The sequence below is a fragment of the Ylistrum balloti genome, unplaced genomic scaffold (assembly GCF_031769215.1).
Source record: "Ylistrum balloti isolate Yb309-2 unplaced genomic scaffold, AGI_CSIRO_Ybal_v1 Utg369926, whole genome shotgun sequence".
Classification (NCBI taxonomy): Eukaryota; Metazoa; Mollusca; class Bivalvia; order Pectinida; family Pectinidae; genus Ylistrum; species Ylistrum balloti.
Window position 1 is genome coordinate 341,050 of NW_026782041.1, and position 22,191 is coordinate 363,240.

General features: G+C 35.7%; 1 protein-coding gene across 1 annotated transcript in view; it reads right to left on the minus strand.

The window, feature by feature from the left end:
* The window catches only part of LOC132547010 (serine/threonine-protein kinase mTOR-like), a 43,098-nt gene that overhangs the window by 18,378 nt on the left and 2,529 nt on the right, over positions 1–22,191 (minus strand). Inside the window, exons 6-35 of the mRNA XM_060210743.1 lie at positions 21,977–22,039; positions 20,908–21,075; positions 20,560–20,672; positions 19,667–19,846; positions 19,113–19,241; positions 18,784–18,947; positions 18,313–18,396; positions 17,921–18,039; positions 14,976–15,072; positions 14,094–14,299; positions 13,615–13,737; positions 13,021–13,104; positions 12,710–12,802; positions 12,271–12,405; positions 11,640–11,778; positions 10,826–11,073; positions 10,465–10,551; positions 9,945–10,112; positions 8,830–8,942; positions 7,579–7,834; positions 6,852–6,995; positions 6,430–6,572; positions 5,155–5,317; positions 4,897–5,030; positions 4,622–4,700; positions 4,231–4,370; positions 3,976–4,076; positions 3,621–3,736; positions 2,908–2,985; positions 1,937–2,044 (exon numbers count right to left, since the gene is read on the minus strand). Of these exons, the coding sequence (XP_060066726.1) occupies positions 1,937–2,044; positions 2,908–2,985; positions 3,621–3,736; positions 3,976–4,076; positions 4,231–4,370; positions 4,622–4,700; positions 4,897–5,030; positions 5,155–5,317; positions 6,430–6,572; positions 6,852–6,995; positions 7,579–7,834; positions 8,830–8,942; positions 9,945–10,112; positions 10,465–10,551; positions 10,826–11,073; positions 11,640–11,778; positions 12,271–12,405; positions 12,710–12,802; positions 13,021–13,104; positions 13,615–13,737; positions 14,094–14,299; positions 14,976–15,072; positions 17,921–18,039; positions 18,313–18,396; positions 18,784–18,947; positions 19,113–19,241; positions 19,667–19,846; positions 20,560–20,672; positions 20,908–21,075; positions 21,977–22,039 (3,975 nt within the window). The remainder of the gene's footprint in view (positions 1–1,936; positions 2,045–2,907; positions 2,986–3,620; positions 3,737–3,975; positions 4,077–4,230; positions 4,371–4,621; positions 4,701–4,896; positions 5,031–5,154; positions 5,318–6,429; positions 6,573–6,851; positions 6,996–7,578; positions 7,835–8,829; positions 8,943–9,944; positions 10,113–10,464; positions 10,552–10,825; positions 11,074–11,639; positions 11,779–12,270; positions 12,406–12,709; positions 12,803–13,020; positions 13,105–13,614; positions 13,738–14,093; positions 14,300–14,975; positions 15,073–17,920; positions 18,040–18,312; positions 18,397–18,783; positions 18,948–19,112; positions 19,242–19,666; positions 19,847–20,559; positions 20,673–20,907; positions 21,076–21,976; positions 22,040–22,191) is intronic.

Genomic DNA, 22,191 nt, shown 5'->3' on the forward strand with positions numbered 1-22,191 from the left:
ACACCTGTAATCTGTCCCAACACACACAGATTTATATCCCTGTCTGGTGAACATCTATATATCACAGTCTGTTGGGTAGGAACATAATACACCTGTAATCTGTCCCACCACACACAGATTTATATCCCTGTCTGGTAAACATCTATATATCACAGTCTGTTGGGTAGGAACATAATATACATGTAATCTGTCCCAACACACAGATTTATATCCCTGTCTGGTAAACATCTATATATCACAGTCTGTTGGGTAGGAACATAATATACCTGTAATCTGTCCCACCACACACAGATTTATATCCCTGTCTGGTAAACATCTATATATCACAGTCTGTTGGGTAGGAACATAATATACCTGTAATCTGTCCCAACACACACAGATTTATATCCCTGTCTGGTGAACATCTATATATCACAGTCTGTTGGGTAGGAACATAATACACCTGTAATCTGTCCCACCACACACATCTATATATCCCTGTCTGGTAAACATCTATATATCACAGTCTGTTGGGTAGGAACATAATATACATGTAATCTGTCCCAACACACAGATTTATATCCCTGTCTGGTGAACATCTATATATCACAGTCTGTTGGGTAGGAACATAATATACTTGTAATCTGTCCCACCACAGATTTATATCCCTGTCTGGTGAACATCTATATATCACAGTCTGTTGGGTAGAAACATAATATACCTGTAATCTGTCCCAACACAGATTTATATCCCTGTCTGGTAAACATCTATATATCACAGTCTGTTGGGTAGGAACATAATATACCTGTAATCTGTCCCACCACAGATTTATATCCCTGTCTGGTGAACATCTATATATCACAGTCTGTTGGGTAGGAACATAATATACGTGTTATCTGTCCAACCACACACAGATTTATATCCCTGTCTGGTAAACATCTAAATATCACAGTCTGTTGGGTAGGAACATAATATACATGTAATCTGTCCCAACACACAGATTTATATCCCTGTCTGGTAAACATCTATATATCACAGTCTGTTGGGTAGGAACATAATATACCTGTAATCTGTCTCACCACACACAGATTTATATCCCTGTCTGGTGAACATCTAAATATCACAGTCTGTTGGGTAGGAACATAATATACCTGTAATCTGTCCCAACACACACAGATTTATATCCCTGTCTGGTAAACATCTATATATCACAGTCTGTTGGGTAGGAACATAATATACCTGTAATCTGTCCCAACACACAGATTTATATCCCTGTCTGGTAAACATCTATATATCACAGTCTGTTGGGTAGGAACATAATATACATGTAATCTGTCCCAACACAGATTTATATCCCTGTCTGGTAAACATCTAAATATCACAGTCTGTTGGGTAGGAACATAATACACCTGTAATCTGTCCCAACACACACAGATTTATATCCCTGTCTGGTAAACATCTATATATCACAGTCTGTTGGGTAGGAACATAATACACCTGTAAGCTGTCCCAACACACACACACTATATATCACATTTATATACCTGTAATCTGTCCCAACACAGATTTATAAACATCTATATATCACAGTCTGTTGGGTAGGAACATAATATACCTGTAATCTGTCCCAACACACACAGATTTATATCCCTGTCTGGTAAACATCTATATATCACAGTCTGTTGGGTAGGAACATAATATACATGTAATCTGTCCCAACACACAGATTTATATCCCTGTCTGGTGAACATCTATATATCACAGTCTGTTGGGTAGGAACATAATACACCTGTAATCTGTCCCAACACAGATTTATATCCCTGTCTGATAAACATCTATATATCACAGTCTGTTGGGTAGGAACATAATACACCTGTAATCTGTCCCAACACAGATTTATATCCCTGTCTGGTAAACATCTATATATCACAGTCTGTTGGGTAGGAACATAATATACCTGTAATCTGTCCCACCACATAGCTTTAATGGTCTCTCTTCTCTCTGACACAAGTTTGTACTGAATCACCTCTTCCAGTTCTGACAGCATCTGTACATTGACCATAGCCTACAACAAAAGTGAAAAATTACCTAATCTTAACCTTATCTAAAGTTATTTGATGAGTAACAAGAGGCCAACAGGCCTTACGGGTCATCTGACTAAAAAGACTTGTATATAAAAGAGGCCAGTTAGGCCTAAAATAAATCACTGAACTACACTACTGCTTACATGGAAGGCATTGGTTGGTTCGTAAAGACATTTCCTGCAAACTTGAAATCATATTCTTTTCACATTTAAATGCAATTACTCCAGTGTCAGGTGATCTAAAAATCTGAAGAAATCTTACGTTGTGAACTGTGGTTTATGTGTATTAGCCAGAATTTGATACAATACAGATGTAAAACATCCAAATATCAGTACCATGGACCTTTTGATTATTGAGATGATGTTTAAAGATTTTGACACCTGTAGGTCAAGGTCAATAATATCAACAAACTTGGTAGCCCATTATCTAAGCATGCTACAAGCCCAGTATCAGAACCCTGGGCTCTTTGGTTATTGAGATTTTGTTTAAATATTTTGACATTTTTGATCCCTGTGACCTTGAAAGTACATTAAGGTAATTCTTATCAGAAAACTTGTTAGCCCTTCATCCCATCATGGTACATGCCCAATATCAGAACCCTAAGCTTTCTGGTTATCGATAAGAAGCCAATTGAATGGAAAGTTTATGCATGGCGGACAGCACACAGTGGACTGCACATGATAATGAATGAAAAACAATGGCTATCAGTCATCCTGACCCATAGGATCAGATGACCTAATAAATACACTGCAATTTATATACAGTGGAAACCACTGAATGTCTCGTTGGAACATGTTATTAAGCAGTTTCCACAACAGTTTCTGCAAAGATATTAAAGTCTTACCCCATACGCCCGGTTATAACTTTCCCCAACCATGGCGGTCAGCTCTGTATCTAAAATATCACGGGCCTTGTCAATACACTGAAAAACAATATTCATTAAGTTAAAGTGATTTATATACAAATATTTCTATATAGAGATTTACATTAGATTTTGGTACCTTCGTTTTTGTCGTCAAACTTTGTGTTTTAATTTTGTGCATATCTTGTCATCTGGCTTTGTATCACAGAGCCTTTATGCGATATCAACTACAAAATTAAATCAAATCGTCATGGCATTCAACATTAAGTATTATAAGTAACTACCAGTAGGTCACATCAGACATGATGATAGGATTGAAGAGAAAGTATTAAATCAATGTCCTGTTTAACTTTCTCAAGCTCATCCCAGTTTTAACATGACTTTATGGTTGTTGTAAATATTTATTTGGGGAGAAGATTGATACCTTTTATTTCACCAGACATTGATAGATTTACAATAACATTATCATAATATGAACGATAATCACCAAGAAATGATTCCATGAAAGAATTTCGCAGAACAAAGATACAGAAAAAATAGACATATTTAATATAATTTATTCTATTGAAAATGAATGCTAATTAACAATTAATATTTTGCAGAACAATGATCCCTAAGATACAGAAAAAAATATACAAAATTATTTCATAGAATTTGTTCCGTTGAAATTACAACAGAATATGTATTATACCTACCTGTTGGGCCAGCTGGTAGTTCTCAGAGTGTAGGGCAAACACTGCTCGATAGAACGCGCCATCATAACTTGTCCTCGGGATCAGACAGATATACTCCTCCATACTGTCCCACTGGCCTGTATTACAAGGTAACACACATATCATATAACTATATATACAAAAATGCTTATATCTGCAACTATCAAGCCTGTTAAACACATTTCTATGAAGGTTTACCCTCAAAATGGTTTAAATCTGGAATATTCAATACTTATTACCATGAAACATAATTTTTCACTTAATATTTCATTTTATTAATTACAATACCCTTAAAGCTCCGGTGTTGTTGTATATTTCTGAGTATCAGGTGACTTACCTAATCCCCAAGAGGCAGCTGCAGCCATCCTAGCCATCTTAGCACGGTTGTCATCACTCACAGTTGGCCATTTATCACAGGCGATCTGGTGTAGCTGGTTCCTGTATAAACAAATGGACTTTTAACTCCTATCTACAAACTAGTTGGATAACTATAATACGATCTTGTTAGAAAATATTTTCTTTCCCTGAGAAGTATTTGTGTTTGATACTCATTTATATACCCAAGCAAAATAACACTGGGTTTGTTACATACCATTCTGCAAGTGCCTCAAGACATCGCATCTTGCCGAGGGTAAGATTAATGTCATCTGTGGCCAGTTCCTGCCGTCGGTTATAGGCATCTAAGGCCTTGTTCCATTCATGTAACTTCTCATACCATCCCTCTTGGATCTTCTACAAGGTATCAATAACAAAAACGCCATAAACAGGGTTTTTTTAAAACAATTTTCATCCAACCAAAACACAGTCTAACAACATTCAATTATATGTATTTCAAAATTTATATGTAATCAAGTCAATTACCATGCATATCATTACTGATTTAAAGATTCTAAATAGAATTAATTTGAAAATATATTCTTTTACGATCTTGCCAGAATACCATTGATGGGAGTTATTTCCCTTTAGACGTTGTGACCACTTACCAGATCAGCTCTATGATGCTTCATGGCATACTCCAACACTCCAGCTGCTGACTCTGGCTGTTGTAGTTTGTTGTTAATGCTGAAGTATACACATAAGAATGATATATTTTGAAATCTCTGTTTCCACTGGGTTTTAAAAGTCACTACACATCTCTGATCTTCAATGTCATCAAAATTAACAGTAATGCAGACCAGAATTATAACTATGAAAATTTTACAATAAACACTACAGACAAATGATACTTAAGCAAAACAGCGAATGACATCAAACAAACCTGATGAGGGCTTCAAGGGTTTCTGTGTTTGGTCCTCTATGAAACTCTTCCTCCTTGTAATGTAGAGCCTTAGCATAGGCTCGGCACCTCATGGCCCGACCCCCTAATAGGGATGTGTCCAGGGGCAAGGGGCCCTGAAATAACAAGAAAAGGTCAAATGAAGGTCAAACAAATGTCAAACTTCAGATATTACAAAAAAGATCATCACATACAATCCTGAAACCCAGAAAGTCACAAACTCGGAGAAAAATGACATACTTTATCACAGTGCTCCATAAACTCAGCCAAGTTAAGCAGAGTCTGCATGATCTCCGGAATCTCCTGGGACGTCAGGGCTTGTTCCAGACTCTGTATCAGCTCATCTTGTTGGGTTTCTGTCAGCTCTGTCCAGCAGGAGACAAATGCTGCATTGAATAAGTCCCTGTAAACAGATCATATTTTTTATACCAAAATAATTCAATACCAGGTAGTTATAGTGTTTTACCATTGTTTTATGTACCATTCTTAGATCATTCAGCCAGCAGATTGTAGGGATCATTGTATAGGGTAAAACAATACGAGGGCAGGGGAAATGACTCACTTATGCAGTCAATTTAAGCTTGAGCATGATCGAGTACAACACAAAGTGAGTAAGGGCAGCTTTTCTATTTACGAAGTGGGTTCCGTCATCTGATTGGTACTGCAGGAGTGAGTTTTATATCAGTAGGCATATCAGACCTACACGTATCATAATTCAACGTGAAGGAAATCTGACTACAATTGATTAGATATTAAATCCTACAAGTCTATCATTTGCCCAGGCTTCTTTGTGACAGAGGAGATTGCCTTACTAAATAAGACATATATGAATAGGTCTGACACAACATGATCTGAGGGCAGGGCAGGATGACTTACTGTAAGGGAGGGTAACTTACTTAGCCAGTGGGTTGTATGTCTGGGCTAAGGCCCAACATACTCTGAGGGCAGGGCAGGGTGACTTACTGTAAGGGAGGGTAACTTACTTAGTCAGTGGGTTGTAAGTCTGGGCTAAGGCCCAACATAATCTGAGGGCAGGGCAGGATGACTTACTGTAAGGGAGGGTAACTTACTTAGTCAGTGGGTTGTAAGTCTGGGCTAAGGCCCAACATAATCTGAGGGCAGGGCAGGATGACTTACTGTAAGGGAGGGTAACTTACTTAGCCAGTGGGTTGTATGTCTGAGCTAAGGCCCAACATGATCTGAGGGCAGGGCAGGATGACTTACTGTAAGGGAGGGTAACTTACTTAGCCAGTGGGTTGTATGTCTGAGCTAAGGCCCAACATGATCTGATGGCAGGGCAGGATGACTTACTGTAAGGGAGGGTAACTTACTTAGTCAGTGGGTTGTAAGTCTGGGCTAATCTGGGCTAAGGCCCAACATGATCTGAAGGCAGGGCAGGATGACTTACTGTAAGGGAGGGTAACTTACTTAGCCAGTGGGTTGTAAGTCTGGGCTAAGGCCCAACATGATCTGAGGGCAGGGCAGGATGACTTACTGTAAGGGAGGGTAACTTACTTAGCCAGTGGGTTGTAAGTCTGGGCTAAGGCCCAACATGATCTGAGGGCAGGAGAGGGTGACTCCTTCAGAAGTTCAATACTCAGTCTCCTCAGCCATTCCATCCAGTCTTCTTTGGACTCTCTGCGCCCAGCACCAAGTGCCTGAGAACAACAATGTCATCCTTCAGTCACACCACATCATCTCTAATTACTTACATTTTCTCTATTATTACAGTTACATTGCTGTCTGGGCAAACTTGATCAATAACATTCTAACTTTGGAAAACTTGGACAGTTACATTGATATTTTCACTTATATGGCTATTTCAGACTTATTTGTAAAAGATAAGACTGAGAGGTTTGCAAGTGAACAGTGTTAATTCTTCACACAACAAAATCTTGGAATGAAGATTAAGTAGACACAGTTGATATGTGATTTACCTTCTGGAGGTTGGGGAAGCTGACATGTAGTTTCTTAATGGTTGCTACTTCAATGCTTGCCTCTCCTGTTTCAGACACTTTCATCTTATTCCGACGGTGACTGGACAACATTGGATCTTCCTCCTCCTCAGCTATAGTAGAACTCTATCAACAGAATCCGACAGACCATGGTAAAATTATGTAAAGTTCCAATACCGTATTACATTTCTCATCCTATAAGATTCAATTTCCATAACTGTTGTGGTGAGAATTAGCAGTCTGTAAACAGGCATTGAAGTGATGAAAATGAGTTCACTCAGCAAATAGCATCAATTTGAAAATCTGTTCAGTGAAAGAGAAGTTGAACAGTAGACCAGTAGAAATGTGAGCATGTTGCCTGTACATGTTTAAAGAAGATTTAATTGCTAAACTATCGTTTTCTTATCAAACATCTCCTTTCCTGGGATTAATTTTCATCTTTTTATTTTTAAATTTTTACCGATATATATATATATATATATTTAGAGCCAAGTAAGAAATACTTTCAGCACAATTTATCAAGAGACGACAGTCTGTTGACAAACATAACTGAAAAACCAGCTAATGATTTCAATTCTTTCAAGAGTTGGACTCAGTAGAAACACTTAAATTAGAAAAAATTAGAATTAATTGATTTCCTCTGTAGAAATTCAATTATCCTTCGTCATCTCTTCATGATGTATCAAGTGAAGAAGAAACCTGTGAATACCTTCATTATCCGACAGGTCAGGATGGTGTATCGTTGATGCATGATTTTAGTCTTGGTCATGACTTTGTAAACCATCGGAAGAAAAATGGCAAACTTGGTGCCGAGCTGAACCACCAGGGCACATAGTGTATCCATAGCTGTAGGCTGTAACTCTGGATAATTATCCAAGGTTCGCACAAGGGGATGAATGATCCGCGACGCATAGTCGGTCAGGTCTAGTGTGTAAGTGAGACGGTCAAGTGTTTCTAATGCAACTCTAAAACAGACACAGATAATAAAATAGACACAGACAGTCAAGTGTTTGTAACACAAGTCTGAAACAGAAAAAAAACCAGTCAAGTGTGAAACTGAAATGATTATTTATTTAATCTTTTTCTGAGTAAGTTAGCTGTGACCACTTTGTAAGGTAAGGCTGACCGTTCATGGCAGTATTTATTGATAGCAACTGATACATAAATCTTGATCATTAATATTTCCAGGATATATGGAGCCGTGAAAGAGTGGAGTGTTTTCTATAATAAAAATCTAATTAAGTAAACGCTTCAACTTTTAAAATAGGGACTTACCTGAAGGTCTAATGTTGTCCAATGCTTATTACTGCTTGATTGATTTTCTTTTGCTGATTATTTTGAATTCTTAAAGACAAGGGGCGGGGCACAACAATTCAGTTGGTAGAGGATTATTGCAATATCAGGTGAAGAACTTTAGCGTGTGGTTCAGTCGCTAGTAGTGGGAGAAATATGTTTACATTTAAAATATAGAAAGATCAAATTTCATGATAGAAGATTGGGTTCGACTACAAAAATAAAAAAATTTAATACTGGATGCTTCAGGAGCTGTGAGGCAGGAATAGCCATATACTGTCAAGTTTAAGATACAGACCATTTGAATCTGTAAGGGATCTACCTCCTACTCAGGACAAATTATGTTCTGTTTGCTGTTTCTACAGGGGTAAAGTGGATTTCCCTTGTGGTTTCCTACTACCTTAGAGAGTAACTGTGTCAGAGGACTCTCACGGCTGAATTTGCATTGTAGGTACAAACTGGTATAGGTGGTGATAGGTGTAAACTTAGATATATATGTATTAAATATGTTTCACTGTCATGGATACAAAACACATTAATCCATTGTTTGGGGTACGTGACATTGTTGTACAGTGTATATCAACAGGTGCTTCAACAAGTCAACAACAGAATTTAATTCACATATATACACAGATGCAGTCTTGGTTATATGTAAACAGCAACCTACTTTCTGACAGAAAGTGGGACATCTGTTCCATCCAATAGTCGGACCACTGGGGGCAAGATCAGGTGAAGGTAGTCGTCCAGGTTAGCACCAAACAGCTGGAGCGCATTCAGTAACTGTGGATTATCAACAATTTGTAATGTACTTTTTATAATTATGTCTCATATTTCTCTAACAGGAAACAAGACAATACAGCTTTTAACATCCTGTGCTTTTTACAATATGTGTTCAAAACCATTTTGACTCCAGTGATTGTTTTAAGGATCAACAATTTTTATCCAAGCATTGTTTCAAGTGATTTTTTAAGGATCAACAATTTTTATCCAAGCTTTGATTCGAGTGATTTTTTAAGGATCAACAATTTTTATCCAAGCTTTGATTCGAGTGATTTTTTAAGGATCAACAATTTTTATCCATGCTAACTTCTATCAATAAGAAATACCTCTCCTATCAATGGAAGCAACACAGTAATAATCTTCTACCATAGGCAACGATGTCTAATTCCTGAACACAACAAAAATATCACTACACATACAACGACATTCTAGACTTCCACCCCTAAACATAGCACAATACACACTCCTTCAACACATCATAACATAATCTTCTACCATAGGCAACGATGTCTAATTCCTGAACACAACAAAAATATCACTACACATACGACATTCTAGACTTCCACCCCCAAACATAGCACAATACACACTCCTTCCACACATCATAACATAATCTTCTACGATAGGCAACGATGTCTAATTCCTGAACACAACAAAAATATCACTACACATACAAAGACATTCTAGACTTCCACCCCCAAACATAGCACAATACACACTCCTTCCACACATCATAACATAATCTTCTACCATAGGCAATGATGTCTAATTCATACACATACAATGACATTCTAGACTTCCATCACCAAAAATAGCACAATACACACTTTTTCCACACATCATAACATAATCTTCTACCATAGGCAACAATGTCTAATTCCTGAACACAACAAAAATATCACTACACATACAACGACATTCTAGACTTCCACCACCAAAAACAGCACATTACACACTCCTTCCACAAATCGTAACATTGTTATTGAAATCCAATATCAGAACCTTGGCCGTGACAACTCGGTGCTGACTCGTGTCATGCATGAAGACCTTCAGCATCTGTGGTACAATCTGTGGTAAGTAGACCTTGAACTCAGTACCCAGGGCTGTCACGATCTGTTCCACCAACAAGATAATTGTATTCTGCATAGAGCTGTTGGGGGTCCAGTAGTCCTGTGAACATTCAGTAACAGTGTCTTTATCAGAAGAATATTTAAGAAAGCTAAGAAATAATGTTTTTCCCTTTATATCGTGTACTTTTATCTATGCAAAATGGTGTATACATTTAGGAAGAACTTGATGAAATTAGAAAAAAAAAGATTTTGGAAAGTCTATGGAATCCTTATGTAGATGTAATTACCTGTTTTTGTTTGTAGCATTTATAAATGTCAGATGAGGAAGACAAACACATGTATTTGTTTACTTAGATCTACTCTAACTGACCACAGACAAAATATTGGTATCCTGGTGTGGAGTAGATTTTCTAACAAGAATTAAGTTAAGACAATGACAATAGTGAGTATACCTTGATAAGACTGAAGATATCATCTAGATAATTCCTTATGTGTTGTTTGACGATGGCTATTATTACCCCAAGCTGTTGGAACAGGAACTGAAAAGAAAGAAAGTGGAAGAATGCATTAAAATGATTTGAGGGAAATCAAACTTAAAAAAGATATACTTGTCACTCTAAGATTTAAATAAACTTAAAAAAAATTGTAATAGATCTAGAATAAAAACTCTAACCAAAATTGTTAAAGAGAAAAAAAGGTCATAGTTGCTTACAATAAAAACGACAATATGTCTAAAACTTTAATATGACTGCTAATGTTTGATATAACAGTATGCCTAAAACTGTAATTTAAGTCTAAGTACACCATACTTACCTCTCTGAAGTTAGACTCTGCTGTGCGTATAACTGTGAGGTATGCCGGGATCACCTGTTGTATGTATGGTACACATTTGATACCCAAACTTTTAAAGATGAAGGTGATTGCCTGTACACCCATTGTGTGGTGCTGAGATAAAGTTGGGTCACGGATTATCCTCATCAAAGTCCCTATGGCGATGGCTGGGTAGAATTCCTCTAACGTGGTCGTAGCGCTCATGTTAGCTAACATCTCACTGGTGTTTTCTACAAAAAATAAGGTATCCCCACTATCAAGTATGATAAAATCTTATATTACAAATAACAAAATTAAAATAAACTGTGTTATCTTGGATATTCTGAATTCAGATTGGATATTTATCTGATTGTACAATAAATCCACTAAACACAGACGATAGGGAATACTGTGACCCCTACTCACATCACTTTAACATCGAAACCTGATCTGATTCTAAGTCAGATATCAGATGACAAAAAACCAGTCAAGGTATGTAAGATGTGATTGCTCATTGTACCATTTTTATATTCAAATGATCAGTTTCCAAGTCAGAACCTCCATGTTTGTTGGTGTCCCCTGTAACTAGTCAGTTTCCAGGTCAGAACCTCTCTGTTTGTTAGTTTCCCTGGTAACTAGTCAGTTTCCAGGTCAGAACCTCCATGTTTGTTGGTTTCCCTGGTGACTAGTCAGTTTCCAGGTCAGAACCTTCCCGTTTGTTGGTGTCCCCTGTAACTAGTCAGTTTCCAGGTCAGAACCTCCATTTGTTGGTTTCCCTGGTGACTAGTCAGTTTCCAGGTCAGACATATATACCTACCTGGTTGTTGATTCTCCTGGTTGGTTTTTGGGTCAGACATGCTGAGTACAGCAGAGGCCTCTGTCTGTTGAATCAGACCCAGGTTCAATTTGTGTTTGTGTGGGTCCAAGGCACCCAGTAGTCCCAGTACTCTGATCACCTGTGTAAACAAATAACTCATAATAAACTATGGTATATCTTATAAAACCAGCTTCTTTCTGTCATATTTTGGCTGTTTCCTTGGTTACAGGTCTCTTTCCTATCACTGTTCGTTGTTTCATTGACCAATGTCAGTAATCTGACAACTTGTCTATCAAACTGACTTTGGCCCTTGACATGTTGTCCTATCTTTGAGAATTGTTCTGCTAGAATATCACTTAGTTTTGATGAGTCTTCTGTAGAAATATATCACCAATATTTACCTGCTATCAATAACAGCTTAAATCTATCACCTTCGTCCTTCTACCTTACAATGAATCTATTGATGATTTTCTATAAACAGGAAAGGTGACCTTGAACTTTTAAATCCTGAAACACACTTCTATCCAATATATTCTCTTACATCATCGGTGTACAAATTTTTCATAAAAATTCCAAAATAAGTAAAATTCACAACAGCAACAACACTGAACTTCGAACAGATCAACCTTACTTCTCTGCGTATTCCTGGTGACTGTTCTGTTTTAAGGAAGTTCAGCAGAATCTCCAGAAGATTGGGATATTTCTTGTACATTTCAATAACATAGCCTGTACTCTCAACCAGCTGTCCCAAAGTCCAAAGTGCAGTCTATAAAACAAAAAGGAAAAAAATTACAAATATATATTATGTATAGTAACCCTCTTTTGTAAATGAAATAACTGCTCTTCGTACTTTTTATATTTAATTTTTCATGTGCTTTTTTCTCATTTCATTGATACTAGACCATGATACTTAGAATGACACACACTTCATCACTTCTTGCATCTTTCGCAATAAAGAATTTACTGCCATTTCACTGATATAGTTCAAGGCTGACAATCAAAATCATTATGTGGTCCTAGTTTCCTTTACTGATAGTCTTGTTCAAGTTCTCTTAAAACATTTGACTTACCTCCCTTTTCTGTAGCGAGGAGGAATCTTGCAGCATATCAATGATTATAGGGAGGAGCTCATCCATGCGTTTTCTCATCTCTGTTCCTGTCACCTAATGTTAAAACAACATAATCACATATTAAAATAGACAGTCTGTTTTGTTTATTTCTGTTTCAGTGATATTTTATTGGGTTTTTCTTAAAACACTTTATCTTTATCAATAACAATTATATCATATGATATAGCTGATATCAGGATGACCTGGTGATATCAGGTGAGTTGGTGACACTGACACAATGACCTCATTTATTATTTCAGTAAACATTTTACCTGTGCCAATTCTCCAATAGCAGCCAGCACACTGATAGTAACGCTCGGGTTATGGTCCGAGTCCTTCAGCTTTGGAATCAATACCTAGTCAATCAACCACAACAAATATTATAAAAGAAAGTAATACCTAAAACAAATTCAAACAATAATTATGAATTCCAATAACACTGTGTAAGTATGTTTTAAAGATTCCTGTGTTAATGAGGTGAATTAGTAAAAATTTCATTTGAGATTTTCTTCAAACGAGAGAAAGTTTTTATTTTTGTGAGCGTCGATAAGAAAAATAAAAAACTTCTTAAGATCTCATCTGAAAATTGAGAACAAATTTATGATATTTCATATACATAACATTTTGCGACTTTTAAAATCAAAATGTGGATGGCAAAATAAAACAAAGGCAGCCATAATTTTTGCACCATTTTCAATTTGTGACTTAACATAATTATCCATAATACGACATCATAATCAATTTCTTACAAGCACAATCAATGAACACTAAGGACATAAACCAACAAATATTACTTGGGCGAATTCACTGATAACAATCTGATTAGGTGATAAAAGATCGTATGTAGAATTCCAAAGCTTATTCACCTTCAATATTGGCTCCATATATGGTCGTATCAATCGTGCAGCATTAGCGACAAGATGGCCTAACATGCGTGCAGCCTGTTCTTTGTTACGCCCTACACCACTATGTTCTAATTCTGTCAGGATCTGTTATCAAATGGAATACATCAAAATAATGTCAACAGATAAATATCCAAAATTTTAGTATATAATTCTGACTGATATGCTGTTTTCACCTAATTCAGTAAACGTCTTTAAGGAAATGACAATAAAATTAGGGTTTTTACTTCGATAAAGTTGTCTTAAAATTTTCTCACATATTTACAATGTTATAAAACATTACTGTAGGTCTACTTCTTTATCTAGAAATTATTAACAACATAATAACAATTTCATTGAGTAAAATCTTTCACACTTTTTATGCATCTCCAAAAAGAAATTGCTGGGTCAGTATTTGAAAAAGATTAAATCTACAGCATGTCTTATAATTAAAACATATTTACCTGTATTAGAGTTTTACGCAGCGATGGCATCACATAAGCTGGATTTTTACTGCTCAATCTACCAATCATACAGATGGCGAGCTCCCGAATATCAAACACCTCATCATTAAGGGCGACAAACAGGGCACTGAGATTTTCAGCCTGGGCCAAATGGGGATCAAATCTCTCATCAAGAGACATCAATACACAGAAACGAATGTCAGAATCTGTCAATAACAACAGAAATGTCAGCTATTAGAATTATATTGGATATATCAGTGTGATGCATCAACACCACAATTTTTTTTATTTTTTACTAGTTTGAAAAAAGTAATATAAAATTAGAATTGCAACTGTTATAGCAGAAGTCATCACACTTTCCACCCCGCAGTGGCCATCTTGGAAATCAATCCCAAGAAAAAAGTAAGGTGCACAACTAGACATCATACTGATCATGTATGCAAAGTTTCATGAGAATTCACCAAGTAGTTTCTGAGATAAGCTGCGGAAACTAAATGACGAAAGAAAATGAAAAATAACAATAACAATAACCAAGAAACAGAACAATAACCTTAATTCCCCGAATTTGGTGGGTTGACTTAACTAGGGCTGTTTCCATTTATCACTTTGACAAGTTGGACCAGGGCTGTTCATGTATGCAATATATACAGACCTACTGATCTAATTTTGTTTTCTGACAAGCTTTGATGAAGACTTTCATGACCTGGATAAATATCTGTAGGTCTGTCCCAATCTATGCCAGAAACGATACATTTCAAATATGTTAGCAAACCAATGTGTCCGTATAAACATGGCCTGGGTGTCTCAGACAGCATTAGTGAACTTAACAGTTATTACAAGTGATCACAGGATGGTAAATGTATCATATATGTATAATATTACCAGTGTCAGTGATTCCCACAACGAGAAGTTTGTGTAGAACTTCAGCCACAGTGTTCATAGCAGCCATACTGATCTGTCCTTGGTTAGAGGCCAGCAGCTGTAACATATTATAAGCTAATAGCAACACAAAATGTTGTATGTTAAATTTCTAACATTACCTATTATAGAAAGTAAAATCTCCTCTTATACTATCTATTTATAGAAAGTTAAATCTCCTCTTATACTATCTATGTATAGAAAGTTAAATCTCCTCTTATACTATCTATTTATAGAAAGTTAAATCTCCTCTTATACTATCTATTTATAGAAAGTTAAATCTCCTCTTATACTCTCTATACATAGAAAGTTAAATCTCCTCTTATACTATCTATGTATAGAAAGTTAAATCTCCTCTTATACTATCTATTTATAGAAAGTTAAATCTCCTCTTATACTATCTATTTATAGAAAGTTAAATCTCCTCTTATACTATCTATTTATAGAAAGTTAAATCTCCTCTTATACTATCTATTTATAGAAAGTTAAATCTCCTCTTATACTATCTATTTATAGAAAGTTAAATCTCCTCTTATACTATCTATACATAGAAAGTTAAATCTCCTCTTATACTGTCTATACATAGAAAGTTAAATCTCCTCTTATACTATCTATTTATAGAAAGTTAAATCTCCTCTTATACTATCTATTTATAGAAAGTTAAATCTCCTCTTATACTATCTATACATAGAAAGTTAAATCTCCTCTTATACTATCTATTGATAGAAAGTTAAATCTCCTCTTATACTATCTATTTATAGAAAGTTAAATCTCCTCTTATACTATCTATTTATAGAAAGTTAAATCTCCTCTTATACTCTCTATACATAGAAAGTTAAATCTCCTCTTATACTCTCTATACATAGAAAGTTAAATCTCCTCTTATACTATCTATTTATAGAAAGTTAAATCTCCTCTTATACTATCTATTTATAGAAAGTTAAATCTCCTCTTATACTATCTATTTATAGAAAGTTAAATCTCCTCTTATACTATCTATACATAGAAAGTTAAATCTCCTCTTATACTATCTATTTATAGAAAGTTAAATCTCCTCTTATACTATCTATTTATAGAAAGTTAAATCTCCTCTTATACTATCTATTTATAGAAAGTTAAATCTCCTCTTATACTATCTATACATAGAAAGTTAAATCTCCTCTTATACTATCTATTTATAGAAAGTTAAATCTCCTCTTATACTATCTATTTATAGAAAGTTAAATCTCCTCTTATACTATCTATTTATAGAAAGTTAAATCTCCTCTTATACTATCTATTTATAGAAAGTTAAATCTCCTCTTATACTATCTATACATAGAAAGTTAAATCTCCTCTTATACTATCTATACATAGAAAGTTAAATCTCCTCTTATACTATCTATACATAGAAAGTTAAATCTCCTCTTATACTATCTATTTATAGAAAGTTAAATCTCCTCTTATACTATCTATTTATAGAAAGTCAAATCTCCTCTTATACTCTCTATACATAGAAAGTTAAATCTCCTCTTATACTATCTATACATAGAAAGTTAAATCTCCTCTTATACTCTCTATTTATAGAAAGTTAAATCTCCTCTTATACTATATATACATAGAAAGTTAAATCTCCTCTTATACTATCTATTTATAGAAAGTTAAATCTCCTCTTATACTATCTATACATAGAAAGTTAAATCTCCTCTTATACTATCTATTTATAGAAAGTTAAATCTCCTCTTATACTATCTATTTATAGAAAATAAATCTCCTCTTATACTATCTATACATAGAAAGTTAAATCTCCTCTTATACTCTCTATACATAGTAAAATAAGATAAATTCCTGGATATTTTTTCAACATCATTGCTAACAGCAGAACTTTAAATCATTATCTAAAGATGTAATCAAATCTAATATTTTATAATAAATTCAAGGAGCATTTTGACTTGCACACAAGAAAGGCAGCCAGATGGCCTGTCACACATATAAACAAAACATTACATTAATTACTCCCTACTTTTAAGTTTAAGAATAGCTAAGTGAATCAAAGAAAACTGGCAAAGGTACATGGGTGGTTAGGTGAAATATTTGTAATGTACATGGGTTTTCTCCAGGTAGTCTGGTCCCAGTTGGCTACTGATGTCTATTGATATACTTACCACAAGCAGTGGTATACTGGGATACCTACAACTATCACTGGTATACAGGGCTACTTACCACTAGCAGTGATGACAACAGCCTGGCACATGTACGGACTGCTTCCATCAGTGGTATACAGGGCTACTTACCACCAGCAGTGGTATAGTGGGCTACTTATCACCAGCAGTGGTGACAACAGCCTGGCACAAGACTACTTACCACCAGCAGTGGTGACAACAGCCTGGCACAAGGCTACTTACCACCAGCAGTGGTGACAACAGCCTGGCACAAGGCTACTTACCACCAGCAGTGGTGACAACAGCCTGGCACATGTACGGACTGCTTCCATCAGTGGTATACAGGGGTACTTACCACCAGCAGTGGTGACAACAGCCTGGCACATGTACAGACTGCTTCCATCAGTGGTATACAGGGGTACTTACCACCAGCAGTGGTATAGTGGGCTACTTACCACCAGCAGTGGTGACAACAGCCTGGCACATGTACGGACTGCTTCTATCAGTGGTATACTGTGGTACCTACCACCAGCAGTGGTGACAACAGCCTTGCACATGTACGGACTGCTTCTATCAGTGGTATACTGTGGTACCTACCACCAGCAGTGGTGACAACAGCGTTGCACATGTACGGACTGCTTCTATCAGTGGTATACTGTGGTACCTACCACCAGCAGTGGTGACAACAGCCTTGCACATGTATGGACTGCTTCTATCAGTGGTATACTGGGATACTTACCACAAGCAGTGGTATACTGTGGTACTTACCACCAGCAGTGGTGACAACAGTCTGGCACATGTACGGACTGCTTCCATTCGAATGTCTTTGAACTCACTGGAAAGGTGATGTTCTGCACAGTGCTTCACAAACTGGGTCAACGAATGACCTAAAAAAACCAGAATATTTCTAGTTGCCAGTAGAAAGTATGATTGTGGAACCTATCTTCTGCTGAACTCCTTCAGATAATTCCATGAGTCATGATAATCCTTGTTATATGTATTGATGATGTTAATTATTGATCTAAAGAAGAAATCAAGAACATGCTTTTCTAAAATGAAAACAGTACAACAATCCCTTAATCATTTTTATATCATGCAGCTCGTTTCATCCAGTTCTGTATAACAATTTGCTGTTTAAAGATATCAAAACCTGTACTAACCTTCAAAATCAAAGCTTCCTAGAGTCTTGAGTGCTAAAGTTATGCTTGTAACGTCCTGTGTTTCTGCAAGGTTTCCAATAGATCCTGAAATACAATAAATCCATCAATGAGAACAGTGATGATTATCATCTGCTAATTATATAAAGTATGTAGTAACTGTGAGCCACCAAAACCTATAGACTTACCAAAACAATTATCACCAAATTCAGGCTGTACTCATTTCTACAGAAGTTCAAAAGTGAAAATTTAATTCTTTAACCATACAATGATGAATATCTTCATGTATTGTTCTACAAACTTATAATGATTACTCCAACAACTTTGGGTGTGACTTTTTAATGGAATTTTACAAATCAGTAAGTTGTGCTATGAAATTAACTATTCTAGATAATTACCATTCATATCAGATATATTACAATGAACTGAAACTCAACAAAACAAAAATCAGCTTTAAAAAAATGAAATGTTCACCTGACACTGGTATAGGCAATGTTGGCGAGTTTGGAGCCCCTGGGTGTTTCAAAGGGCGTCCAATCAGGATCAAGGATAGACTTTTCAGTAGGCCATCTTGAATTTCTTTTTTGAGCTGAGGGATTTGAGTGGCAAGGTCCTTCAGAGCAGCAGTGAGAGCAGGGCTAGAATAAACCAGTCATACGTCTCTTAAACAAGGTGGTACCCCATCATTAACTTCATTAATATTTGTATGGTGATAAACACTTAGAGACACATTAGAATAGCAATCAAAAAGAGTATTTTCATTAAATCTTGTTTTAAAGAAGAAACTGTGAGAAAAATGTCACCTCAGTCCGGTAGCTAGCATAGAGTCCAGCATGTCTCGGACATCCTTTGTCATCCTAGGCCCGACCGCTCGTGCCAGCATGCTGATACATGTAAACACTGCTGGGTCCACAACGAAACTCTTGTGCTTCCTAGAAACATGATTACCGGTAATATTGTATAACATTTTCCTGTTACAATATAAAGAGTATTCAATATTAGAAAGAGTTTATAGCTAATTATAGTTCTGCATTTTAAGTTTTTAAAAAAATTATAAACAAACAGAAAAACTTCAATTAAACAGATTGTATTAAAAAAATTTTAAGTGAATAACAATTTTTAATTCAAATAAGAATTTATGTAATAGACACAGAAGAGCCAGACAATGAATTAAAATGCATCAAACACCTGTTTCAATCTTCCAGCACTTCTCAATGGTGCATGGGGGCGAATATTGTTGGACCTTAAATGTGATATGTCATAACTCTGCATCAGCAAAATAGACCTTGTAAATAAAACCTGAAGCATCCAGAGTTCCCTTTCTTTGTTAGTGAAGTAGAATTGTATATGCACTTACTTGGCAGGCAGATCCTTAGATGGAAGGGAGTTTTTGAGGACCTCCATAATCTTGCCAAGATGTTTAGAAACGTCTTCCTCTACCGAGATGGACAAAAGGCCTAATGCTTGAAATGCTGCTGTCCTTTCCTTGGAGTTTTTCAATGTTAATAGCAGAAAGTTTATTGTTTCTTCAAGATACCTGGAATATCAAATCATTAAATATTTGATTCCAATCACCTCTGTGATTAATACTTTTCCTCACATAAATATACTGTAAAATTGTACATTTCTGTGGTGCTCAAAGTTTGTGGTTTTCCAAAATATACATGTTTGTTTGCACTTGATTTCGTGAATAAATCTTGCACACAAAATTCACTTGGCAATCCATGACAACTTTCATTTGTACATAATTTCATGAATTCAATGAAAAAAATCTCCCAAAAAAGTTAATGATTTTGCAGTAGACTCCACTTTCAACAGGTATGTCAAGTATTTACCAAACTGAATGAAAATGCAACATTAACATTGATCTCAATCAATGATATTAGTATCTGCTATTCAGAGTTGAAATATTAAATCTATACTCTGATAAATACATTATTATCTATGGATTTCACAATTAAATTTTTTCAACAACTGTGCAGGAAAAATGCACATCTGTTACACAATCACCCACCTCTAGTGTTTTTTGCATGATACTAACTTTTCTCAAAACTCACAATTATATCTGAGGTTTGTTTCCTGTATGTAGATAACACTGAACAATAACTTCTAGAATTTGATCCGTTATTTATTTTGTTGGATGACATTACAGCTTAAGTTGGACTAAAATGATCTGTCACGTTGTCCTTAACCTGGAATATTCAAAAGATCTCATTTAATTTTAGGTAGAATTTGTTAAGTTGAACTCACAGTCTAGAGAAGGTGGTATGATCGAAAGCTGCAAGTCTTGGAAACACTATCAGCAGAGTCTGTTGAACATATGTTGAGCGACTTCCTTTGTTCCTCAAAATTAAGGTGCATACCTACAGAAAAATCACAATGCTTTACAGCAATTATGTCATTTTTAAAAATATTGAACCAAGTTACAGTCATACTTAGGTTTATATAGATTTTACCATCAAGAAATGAAAATTAGACTTTCCGATTATATCGCATTAAATGTCAGGAATTTTAACAAACTGGATGAACAGAAACATTTGACAAAGACATTCATATTTACATTACTAAGAATTGTAACAATTATTTCTTCAGTAGTACCTTATCAAAGTTTGCAGTCATCAAGTCTTTACAGGAATGGCTTTCAAAAAAGGGTATTTTCTGTGGAACTTGTCGAGATCCCATGCCAAAGTTAGTCAGGGGAGATGATTTTTGTTGCAGCTGTTGCAGAGCAATGACGTTTCCTTGTGATTTGTGTTTGGAAGTTTCCTAAGGAATAAACATACAAATACTGTCATCATTTAACATCCATTTCCTCCTGTTTAGACACTTCTTCTCGACAACTGTAAATATGTTTATGACAAGGCAAGGGACACAAACCTGGATTATATATACCAGAACAAAATAGTCACACTGGGAATAATTTGTTACATTGGTGTTGGTATCCAGGAGAATAACTCTTCCTTCATGTCACAATAAATTTCCTAATCCAAAGAATTCTTCATTAAAAGCTTGTTGTGATATCTACTATTCCGAAGAAGCCTGAAATTGCCCAACTGTTCTGGTTTAAAGCCAGAAGCTACACTCTTACCTTACACAAGAATTTATTGTTAGTTTCCAAGAATGCTTTGTGACAATCTTGGTTGAGATCCATATAAGACTAAAGTTAAGGAGGTTATAAATTCAGCAGTGTTCCCTTTTTGAATTTTGAATTTGGGATTACAGTGTGTCCAAAACAATGTACTCAGAGAGAAGAGTCTTTGAAAATCAGGGACACAAGTCTTCAATTCCACCAATATGGAGGTTTCGTTACCTTATTCAGCGGTAAAGCAATGGAGAAAAATTAAAAACTTCATGTTTAATGGAAGTGGATAAACATGGTTTTAGATCCCCACAGAATTTGTCAGGCTTGGCATGGCAGTGGCAGTATTGACTCTTGATGACCAGTAAAAACATGGAGTGAGATACGGTGGAGACGTAAAGATGTCGGTTACAATACAGAGGCTGTATTCCCTTAGTTGTCTGACAGACATAATCCACATACTGTAAGTAATATTGGAAGGGGATTTCATTTTGCTATATTCGTGGTTATAAATGATAGCATGATGCAGAATATACCAAAATACATATGGCGAGTAAAAAGAATATTACTCCAAATAATAAATCTTACCTTAACAGTCTTTTCATGTAGGTATTGTTGTACAGTAATCTCTTCCATTTCTATTCTTAACCTCTGAAATCAAGATCCACATTCACTGGTTATTTGGTGTTTAGAAACAAACATGAAAAAGTCTTCTATTTCCATCTGTTGAGTTATTTTTGATAATGCCTGAAGTATGTTTTCATAACAGTGGCATTGGTCAAAACCCATTATCAGTCTGAGAT